The 11,410-nt window shown below is 40.8% G+C and overlaps 1 protein-coding gene across 1 annotated transcript in view; it reads left to right on the top strand.

Moving 5' to 3' along the window:
* Positions 1-860: 860 nt before the first annotated feature.
* sgpp1b (sphingosine-1-phosphate phosphatase 1b) overlaps positions 861-11,410 on the top strand; it is a 35,167-nt gene continuing 24,617 nt past the window's right edge. The window contains exon 1 of the mRNA XM_062035058.1: positions 861-1,831. Within this exon, the coding sequence (XP_061891042.1) occupies positions 1,160-1,831 (672 nt within the window). The 5' untranslated portion in view covers positions 861-1,159. The remainder of the gene's footprint in view (positions 1,832-11,410) is intronic.

Here is an 11,410-nt window from a genome sequence, read left to right as displayed (position 1 = left end):
CGAAATACTTTTAGTACCGGTACCGGTACCAAAATATTGGTATCTGGACAACACTAACACACACAGAAATGTAGATCGGCGCCTGTGTTTTGAACAGTGTTAGGACTTTGAATATGACCAATGTATGATCCTTGGTATCGGATTGATGCCCAGATTTGTGGTATCATCCAAAACTAATGTAAAGTATCAAACAACATAAGAATAAGTGATTATCACATTTTAATAGAAGTGTAGATAGAACATGTTGAAACAGAAAACAAGAAGATATTAACAGTAAATAAACAAGTGGATTAATAATCCGTTTTTACAGCTTGTCCCTCACAATGTTGACAAAATAATAGAATGGAAAACGACACAATATGTTACTGCATACGTCAGCAGCTAAATTAGGAGCCTTTGTTTGTTTACTTATACTAAAAGACAAGTTGTCTTGTATGTTCACTATTTTATTTAAGGACAACATTGCAATAATAAACCTTTGTTTAATGTACCGTAAAAAATTGTTTTGTTAAAATAAAGCAAATAATGACATTTTTTGTGGTCCCCTTTATTTTGAAAAGTACCGAAAAGTACCGAAAAGTACCGAAAAATACCGAAAAATACCGAAATACTTTTGGTACCGGTACACTAATACACACATAAATGTAAATCGGCGCCTATGCATTCAACAGTGTTAGCATAATAACATTTAATAACATTAAATATTTACCGAAGGAGACGATGTTGTGAAGCCGCCTGCAGGCACAGAGTGGCAGGATCACTCACATCCGGAGGGTGGCGGTAATGCACCAACTTAGTTTGCAACCGCCGTGAAACAAGAAGAAGAAGAAGAAGAAGAAAGGCGGGTGCGAGTAAGCAAAGTGTTGTCATTCGAGCAAGAGCCACCAGCGGAGAGGACGACCTACCAGCGAGCACTAGGATGAGCAAGAACCAACATTTTGGTGTTTATTAACTTGCCTTTTTAAACAACAATGTCTTTTTGACGGGCACGTCTCGCCGCTTTTAAGTCGTCATAGTCGGAAAACAAGTCGCGGCTCGTTTTGGCCAAGCTAATGCTATCACCAGCTAGCCTCCGTCGTCCGTCCACCGTGCGGCCGAAGTAGCCGAGCGACCGCCTCCTCTTTCCGCCGCGCGCTGGCCGCCGAGCCGCCCTCCAAGCATGGAGAAAAGTAGCCGCTTGCTGGAGCTCCTCCGCTTCCTACGAGACCCCCACCTGGTCGCTCGCTTCCAGCACATTTGCGGGGTGCGAGGGACGTTCTCCGGGGGCGGCGGCGGCGAAGCGGAGCCGAGCGAGGCGCACAACAACGGGGCTTGCTACCACCAACTGGACGCGGAGGAAACGGGGACGGTTCGGAAGAGGACTGCCGGTTTAAAGAACTCTCCCCACAACGGCTCCCTTCCCGCCGGCGTGGCTGAGCACAGCGGGGCCACGACGGATGGAGCCGGGGAAGCCGGCACGGTCAAGCCCCTCCGCAGAAACTCCTTGACGGGTGACGCCGGCCAAGAGTTTCGGGTGGAGAACCGCTTCTTGTACTACCTGTTTACCTTCGGAACCGAGCTGGGCAACGAGTTCTTCTACATCACCTTCTTCCCCTTCCTTCTGTGGAACGTGGACGCCTTTGTGAGCCGGCGGCTCATCATGGTGTGGGTGTGGGTCATGTACCTGGGTCAGTGCACCAAGGACGTCTTCCGCTGGTCCAGACCCGCCTCGCCTCCTGTGGTCAAAGTGGAGATGTTCTACAACTCCGAGTACAGCATGCCGTCCACCCACGCCATGTCCGGCACCGCCATTCCCTTCGCCCTCTTCTTCATGACCTGTGGCCGCTGGGAGGTAAGAAGAAACTCTCCCCGGTTCATCCACCCATTTTAAGAATAAAAAGAGGAAATGATACGGAGTCACTTCCCCTTTTGGAGGAAACTGACTAACTTCCTCTTGGGATGTTTCACAACATTGCTGAGATCTCATTGAAAATGATGAATTATTCTTGTGAGAACATAAACAAACGCTAAACCAGACCTGGGCAAATTAAGGCCCGTTGAGCTTTTCAATCTGGTCCGCCGGACATTCCCAAATATTTGTTTTTAGATCTTTTAAGGCCTACCGAAATGAGATGTTCTTATTTAAACAGGGATAGCAGATCCATTCTATGTGTCATACTTGATCATTTCGCGATATTGCCATATTTTTGCTGAAAGGATTTAGTAGAGAACATTGACGATAAAGTTCGCAACTTTTGGTCGCTGATAAAAAAAGCCTTGCCTGTACCGGAAGTAGCGTGACGTCACAGGAGCTAGTATTCCTCACAATTCCCCATTGTTTACAATGGGGCGAGAGAGATTCGGACAGAGAAAGTGACAATTACCCCATTAATTTGAGCGTGGATGAAAAATTTGTGGATGAGTAAAGTGAGAGTGAAGGACTAGAGGGCAGTGGAAATTCAGATAGGGAAGATGCTGTGAGAGGCGGGTGGGACCTGATATTCAGCTGCGAATGACTAAAACAGTAAATAAACACAAGACATATATATATACTCTATTAGCCACAACACAACCAGGCTTATATTTAATATGCCACAAATTAATCCTGCATAACAAACACCTCCCCCCTCCTGTCCATATAACCCGCCAATACAAATCATCAAACACCCGCACAACACACTCAATCCCACAGCCCAAAGTACCGTTCACCTCCGCAAAGTTCATACAGCACATATATTTCCCCAAAGTTAGGTACGTGACATGCACATAGCGGCACGCACGTACGGGCAAGCGATCAAATGTTTGGAAGCCGCATCTGCGTACTCACGGTAGCGCATATCCAACTCAAAGTCCTCCTGGTAAGAGTCTCTGTTGTCCCAGTTCTCCACAGGCCAATGGTAAAGCTTGACTGTCATCGTTCGGGAATGTAAACAATGAAACACCGGCTACGTGTTTGTGTTGCTGCAGCCGGCCGCTAATACACCGCTTCCCACCGCTTCCCACCGCTTCCCACCTACAGCTTTCTTCTTTGCTATCTCCATTGTTCATTAAACAAATTGCAAAAGATTCACCAACACAAATGTCCAGAATACTGTGGAATTTTGCGATGAAAACAGACGACTTAATAGCTGGCCACAATAGTGTCCCAAAATGTCCGCTACAATCCGAGACGTCACATGCAAACGTCATCATACCGAGACGTTTTCAGCGGGAAATTTAAAATTGCACTTTACTAATCTAACCCGGCCGTATTGGCATGTGTTGCAATGTTAAGATTTCATCATTGATATATAAACTATCAGACTGCGTGGTCGGTAGTAGTGGCTTTCAGTAGGCCTTTAAGACGGAAACTGTAGCTGCCATTACGATGTGCAGTCATGTTTTCTAATGACCGTAAGTCTTCAATTATACAAAGTATTTTAATGGTTGGAATCTGCGCTTATGAATGATATATCTGTTACTATGGTAATCTAATTAGTTACTATGGTAATCTAATTAGTTACTATGGTCATATACGTCACAGCAGCTCAGACGAGGCACCAAGCAGTGTGGGCGGGAAGCGTTTCCACAGACGCGGAAGGAGATTTTCACAACAAAGTTCTAAAGCTTAGTGATATATCGAATAGAAAGTACTTTATTGATCCCTGGGGGAAATTCAGCAAACATCAGATTATAGCTGGGGTTTTTTTTGTACCCTTCATATTTCACGTTTGTTGCATTTTTGTTGCGTTTCACTTCATTGTCAAATATGTCGATTCGAAGGTGGTGTGACGTTCATATTTTTTCAATATTCAGTGTTTTATCGTTCATAGAAACATGTGAAATTCCATTACGTTTTTTAAGGTTGGTCTGTCATAACGTTTTTAGCATTCAATCAGACATTATTGTGAGGTTTTGTATTAGTGTTCCTAAAAATACATATACCGGCCCCCAGACACATTTTTTTCTCTAAAATGTGGCCCCTGAGTCAAAATAATTGCCCGGGCCCGCGCTAAACTATTCTAAACTATAAAGTGTCAAATTCAGGTTGGATCTGACATCTTTTTAATGTGGCGTGGAGACTTCCATATCTGCTTGTCACCTTGATATATTAAGTTAAAAAGTTCAAGTACCACTGATAGTCACACACACACACACACACACACACACATACACTAGGTGTGGTGAAATTAACCTCTGCATTTGACCTAGGGCTGGGCAATATGTCCTTTTATTAATATCTGGATATTTTTAAGCCATATCTCCATATTTTTGCCTTAGCCTTGAATGAACACTTGATGCATATAATCACAGCAGTATGATGATTCTATGTGTCTACATTAAAACATTCTTCTTCATACTGCATTAATATATGCTACTTTTAAACTTTCATGCAGAGAGGGAAACCACAACTAAGTCAATTTAGCAAAAGTGTATTTATTAAACAGTTATTAAGCAGTGGCACAAACATTCGTGTCATTTCCAAAACAGAAAGTGCAAGATTGTCAGAGACATTTTAAAACAAGCTATGAGTGCACTTTTGTGCATGATGTCACTAAGATGACATATCAAAACAACACTACTGTACTTTTTGTACAGAACGCCACTACAATAGTTTAAAAACCAATAAAGTGCACTTTTGTGCATGATGTCACACAAGATATATCAATAAGTGTCAAATAAAAATGAGCTGCATAATAGGAAATCAAATAGTGTATGTCCTTCACTATGTGGTAGGTTCCTGCGGACGTTATCTTCTTCTGTTGTTGACTATTTGTTTCATACGGTGTTGATCTGGGAATGGTTGCTTTGGCATTTTGTGGGTGTGGCACCGAACGGAGATGTTGACATGCGGAGTTTCAAGCACTCTTTATTCTCTAGTGCAGGGGTCACCAACGCGGTGCCCGCGGGCACCAGGTAGCCCGTAAGGACCAGATGAGTAGCCCTCTGGCCTGTTCTAAAAATAGCTCAAATAGCAGCACTTACCAGTGAGCTGCCTGTATTTTTTTAATTTTATTTATTTACTAGCAAGCTGGTCTCGCTTTGCTCGACATTTTTAATTCTAAGAGAGACAAAACTCAAATAGAATTTGAAAATCCAAGAAAATATTTTAAAGACTTGGTCTTCACTTGTTTAAATAAATGCATACATTTTTTTACTTTGCTTCTTATAACTTTCAGAAAGACAATTTTAGAGAAAAAATACAACCTTAAAAATGATTTTAGGATTTTTAAACACATATACCTTTTTTACCTTTTTAAATTCCTTCCTCTTCTTTCCTGACAATTTAAATCAATGTTCAAGTAAATTTATTTTTTTATTGTAAAGAATAATAAATAAATTTTGATTTAATTCTTCATTTTAGCTTCTGTTTTTTCGACGAAGAATATTTGTGAAATATTTCTTTAAAGTTATTATGATTAAAATTCAAAAAAAATATTCTGGCAAATCTAGAAAATCTGTAGAATCAAATTTAAATCTTATTTCAAAGTCTTTTTAATTTCTTTTAAAAATGTTGTTCTGGAAAATCTAGAAGAAATAATGATTTGTCTTTGTTAGAAATATAGCTTGGTCCAATTTGTTATATATTCTAACAAAGTGCAGATTGGATTTTAACCTATTTAAAAACATGTCATCAAAATTCTAAAATTAATCTTAATCAGGAAAAATTACTAATGATGTTCCATAAATTCTTTTTTTAATTTTTTCAAAAAGATTCGAATTAGCTAGTTTTTCTCTTCTTTTTTTCGGTTGAATCTTGAATTTTATAGAGTCGAAATTGAAGATAAACTATGTTTCAAAATTTAATTGTCTTTTTTTGGTGTTTTCTCCTCTTTTAAACCATTCAACTAAGTGTAAATATCATTAATTATAAATAATAACAGAGTTAAAGGTAAATTGAGCAAATTGGCTATTTCTGGCAATTTATTTAAGTGTGTATCTAACTGGTAGCCCTTCGCATTAATCAGTACCCAAGAAGTACCGGGCCACACAAGATATTTTAAATTTTTTTTGAATTTTTTTGAATGAAATCAACATAAAAACACAATATATACATTATATATCAAAATAGATCAATACAGTCTGCAGGGATACAGTCCGTAAGCACACATGATTGTATTTATTTATGTAAAAAAAAAAAAAAAATTTTTTTTTTTTTTAAATACACCCCCACCCACCGGTCCTTGGGACAAATTTTCAAGCGTTGACCGGTCCGCAGCTTCAAAAAGGTTGGGGACCACTGCTCTAAGGTACAGTCCCGCGTGCTCCTCTATTTATTTGGGAGGTCCCTGGTTACATCACTGAAGCTGCCTCTGAAGGAAGGGGGTGTAATCTCAGCAGCCCCAGTTAGACATGACTATTCATGAAATGCAGATGTACTGACACTCGTGATATCGCCCCGTCTCTGCTTTGTCTGCGTCATGGCACTCGATGTTCGTCCTTGGCAGTCAGCAGGCCGGTTCTGGACACAAACACTGATACGAGACGATGTCCCTTTGCACAGATAGAAAAGTACAACTCCAGCACAATTGATGATAACTACAGCAACGGCCTTTAAGCATAAGAGTTGTGTGATAACTTACACATAATTATTCTAACAACACGCCCTTTCTGCGGGATTATATGTGGACCACCAGACTTGTGGCATTACGTCATCGAAAATGACAGCCGAAAATTGTACTCGGAAAAACAAATCCTCTAAAAAAATGAAGCTTTCACTGTAATGTCACTGTCGCACCTGTCATTAAACAACTGGCAGCCACACCAAAAACATGTTATATGTTGTTATGATATGCTGTGATCTTGCAGTCTTTGATGTCTTCTGTGGCATCGTTTTCAAAAACATTAAGGGAAAGTTCAAGTCATTAAAAAAAAAAAAAAACGCTTTGAAGGTTGACCTAGTTTAGGGTGGAACGTTAATCCAGTCTGTTACCATGATGGATTATTGCTCCTGCTACAAAACCATGAGAAAAAAGTATCTTTGGGCGTTGAAGAAGAAAGATCTCAGCATTTATAGGTCAAATCAATTAAAGGTGGTGTCAAAAGTTCGATAACGGGAAAGCGACCTTTACGCTGTCACTCGACAGAACATTTTTATCTCCAATCACAACTCATTGACCAGCCCAGATAAGACCGCTGACCTCTTTTGAAGACTTTGATGCCAAGTGGTCAAAGTGGTATTACGCGTGACTCGGGTGGGACTTTGACCTCGCCGCCTTGTTTGGTTTTTGGCCTCAAAATGTTTCACACGGAATGGCAGACAACTTGGCAATGCAGTAAGGTCGAACACATCGGTTGACCCTTTTTCTTGTTTGGGAACATTCCCTCCCTCACGAAAGGAAGTATGGTATTTTTCGGACCATAAGGCGCACTTAAAATCCTTTTTAATATCCCAAAAATGTACAGAATCATTCTGGGTTCGCATACCGACCTCGCAGCAAATTTATTTGGTACGTGGTGTAATGATAAGTGTGACCAGTCGATGGCAGTCACACATAAGTGCTACGTGTGGACTGAAGGTTGTTCAATAAATGACGCTAGCAAGTACAGTACAGGTAAGCAAGAAAGCCCAAAACTTTGATGTGTCATTAAGAATGTAGAACATTCCACACTGCGCTCAAAAATCTGTCATAATGTTTTAGTACGGCTTTGGTAAGCTATGAAGCCGCATCACTTTATGTATTGTCAGACCATTACGGCTACCATAGTAAGACGTACTGTGCTTCAACATACAAGTGTTGTTATGGTGTGTGTATAAGGACACCAATGGCATATTATCTGACGTTTTGTTTCGACTAGGGCTGCAACAACTAATCGATTAAAATCGATTATAAAAATAGTTGGCGATTAATTTAGTCATCGATTCGTTGGATCTATGCTATGTGCATGTGCAGAGGCTATTTTAATTTTTTTTTTTTTTTTTTTTTATTTTTTTTTATAAACCTTTATTTATAAACTGCAACATGTACAAACAGCTGAGAAACAATCAAAATAAGTATGGTGCCAGTATGCTGTTTTTTTCAATAAAATACTAGAAAGGATAAAAATGTAGTTTGTCTCTTTTATCCGATTATATTCGATTAATTGAGGTAATCAACAGATTAATCGATTATCAAATTAATCGTTAGTTGCAGCCCTAGTTTTGACCTATTATTCAAAAACAACTTTTCTTACCCCTTGGTACCTGCTGATGTGTATTTGGGATCTGCATAAGTCCTAAAACTGTACGCGCGCCCTCCATTATAGTCTGCGCCCTAGTCCTTAAGTTCCTTCTCTTTCTCCATCCTTTGTATTACAAAGTAGCTACAGTTCTGACTTATATCTGTCACTAGACTCGCTACGGAAGTGCTAAAAACTACCGGTACAACAAACACGACAGGGCGAAGACGCTGTCAAAGTGGAGGCACGTAAACAAGAGCGTCCACAAAACGGCGCATCCTGAAGAGACGGTCAGAAAGCGGCTTGAAGATAATCTGTAAAACATCATCTATGCAACATTTTGACCAAAGAACTACCACTACATGTTATGTAGACCACAAGGAAGTGTTTACATGTAGAAAAAATTCATAATATGACCCCCTTTGGTGCGCCTTTTGCATGAAAATAGACCCGCTCATCGGCAGTGCGCCTTATAATCAAGTGCGCTCTAAAAATATGGTAAATAGAGAGAGTCAGTTCTTGGGTCAAACTGTGGTCATCATCATATCTTAAAGGGGAACTGCACTTTTTTGGGATTTTTGCCAATCGTTCACAATCATTATGAAAGACATGATGACAGATGTAATTTTTTTTTTTTAAAGCATTCTAACTGGTGAATAAACTGAAATAAAAGTCCGCTTACAGCGGAACCAATGGGAGGTCTTTTATTCCGCCCATAAAACCCAGTAAAAAACCTCATCCAAAAAGCGCCAACAATACTAATTTACACTTCGTGATGTACGCACTGAAAGGCGGCTGAACGCCCAAGTAGACGTGTTTCCATTGTGCATGTTTCAAGGTGAACTTTGCAGAAAGAGAAACATTGTGTATTACAAGTGTCCCCGCGGACTTGTCAGTGCACAACAGGAATGTTTGGATGGGCCCAAGTCAGCCGGATCTCCTCTTTCCACAGCACCAGGGCCGCCCCCCGCCCCCCAGTCCGGGCTAACCACAGCCAGATGTTCCTCCATGCGAGGTCCAAGCTGGAGCCCAAGCGCGCGTGCTCTCCCTGATGTCTTATTGTGGGTTGTCAGGTTCAAACACTGATGACCTCTATTAAACAAGACAAAAAGCAAGGAATTAAAGGCCTACTGAAATGAATTTTTTTTATTTAAACGAGGATAGCAGATCTATTCTATGTGTCATACTTGATCATTTCGCGATATTGCCATATTTTTGCTGAAAGGATTTAGTATAGAACAACGACGATAAAGATTGCAACTTTTGGTATCCGATAAAAAAAAGGCTTGCCCCTACCGGAAGTAGCGTGACGTAGTCAGTTGAACATATACGCAAAGTTCCCTATTGTTTACAATGATGGCCGCATGAAGTGAGAGAGATTCGGACCGAGAAAGCGACAATTTCCCCATTAATTTGAGCGAGGATGAAAGATTTGTGGATGAGTAAAGTGCAAGTGAAGGACTAGTGGGGAGTTGAAGCTATTCAGATAGGGAAGATGCTGTGAGAGCCGGGGGTGACCTGATATACAGCTGGGAATGACTACAACAGTAAATAAACACAAGACATATATATACTCTATTAGCCACAACACAACCAGGCTTATATTTAATATGCCACAAATTAATCCTGCATAAAAACACCTGTGTGTTTGTTATGCTAGCTCCTATGCTAGCTCCTAGCTCCATAGAACACGCCAATACAATTCAAACACCTGATCAACACACACAATCACTCAGCCCAAAAGACCGTTCACCTAACCCAAGGTTCATAAAGCTTATATATTTTTAAAAAGTTACGTACGTGACGCGCACATACGGTCAAGCTATCAAATGTTTAGCAGCCAAGGCTGCATACTCACGGTACCTGGTATTCAGCTGGGAATGACTAAAACAGTAAATAAACACAAGACATATATTTACTCTATTAGCCACAACACAACCAGGCTTATATTTAATATGACACAAATTAATCCTGCATAAAAACACCTACGTCTTTGTTATGCTAACTCCTAGCTCCTATGCTAGCTCCTAGCTCCATAGAACACGCCAATACAATTCAAACACCTGATCAACACACACAATCACTCAGCCCAAAAGACCGTTCACCTAACCCAAGGTTCATAAAGCTTATATATTTTAAAAAAGTTACGTACATACGCAAAAAAAAGTTGCGCACATACGGTCAAGCGATCAAATGTTTAGAAGCCAAAGCTGCATACTCACAGTAGCACGTCTGCGTCTTTGTCATCCAAATCAAAGTAATCCTGGTAAGAGTCTGTGTTGTCCCAGTTCTCTACAGGCGTCTGTGTATCGAAGTCAAAAGTCCTCCTGGTTAGAGTCTCTGTTATCCGAGTTCTTCCATCTTGACTGCATCTTCCGGGAATGTAAACAAAGAAGCGCCGGCTGTGTACTGTTGTTGCTGACTACGTTCGAAAAATACGTCCATTTCGCACCGACAACTTTCTTCTTTGCTTGCTCAGCTTCCTTCTCCATAATGCAATGAACATGATTGCAACAGATTCACGAACACAGATGTCCAGAATACTGTGGAATTATGAAATGAAAACAGAGCTTTTTCGTATTGGCTTCAATGTGGAAGGCATACCCGTGTTCCCCGGGCTACGTCACGCGCATACGTCATCCTCAGAGGCGTTTCGAACCGGAAGTTTAGCGGCAAATTTAAAATGTCACTTTATAAGTTAACCCGGCCGTATTGGCATGTGTTATAATGTTAAGATTTCATCATTGATATATAAACTATCAGACTGCGTGGTCGGTAGTAGTGGGTTTCAGTAGGCCTTTAAACAGAGACAGAATTCAATTTGGCTCAATTGAGGAGAGCGTGTCTGGGCTGTACTCTTGTACAGTCTCCATCACGCTCTGGCGAAAGATTGTACCCATCCTCTTTTATTTGGACTTTCCCTGATTCTAAGGGACAGGGGTCGTAAACAGCCATCGCCTTTGATTACAACAGTTCAAAGAAGAGGTCGCCTTGAGGGGAGTCAGGCCCTGCTTCCTCTCCGATTTTTAGTTCTTGGGTCAAGCCAATGTCTCTCTGTTTATTACAATACATGAAAGAAACAGAACACCTTCACGTTGCTTCCCATCCTACACAGTGGAGTTTTACAAGCCTTCTGCTTGGTAGGATTAAAGACAGCTTTTGTCTGCTCGCCGGGAACTCATTGAAACACAAAGTGTTGTGATAACTTAGATACAATTATTCTGACAGGGTGTCGTTTCGTGTGAACGTGATGTTGCCGCGTCGACGCTGAATGGTTACCTGCCCGGGAAGG

The sequence above is a fragment of the Entelurus aequoreus genome, linkage group LG23 (genome assembly GCF_033978785.1).
Source record: "Entelurus aequoreus isolate RoL-2023_Sb linkage group LG23, RoL_Eaeq_v1.1, whole genome shotgun sequence".
In the NCBI taxonomy this organism is placed as follows: Eukaryota; Metazoa; Chordata; class Actinopteri; order Syngnathiformes; family Syngnathidae; genus Entelurus; species Entelurus aequoreus.
Note: the sequence above shows the minus strand (reverse complement) of the source record. Positions and strands in the feature narration are given on the sequence as shown.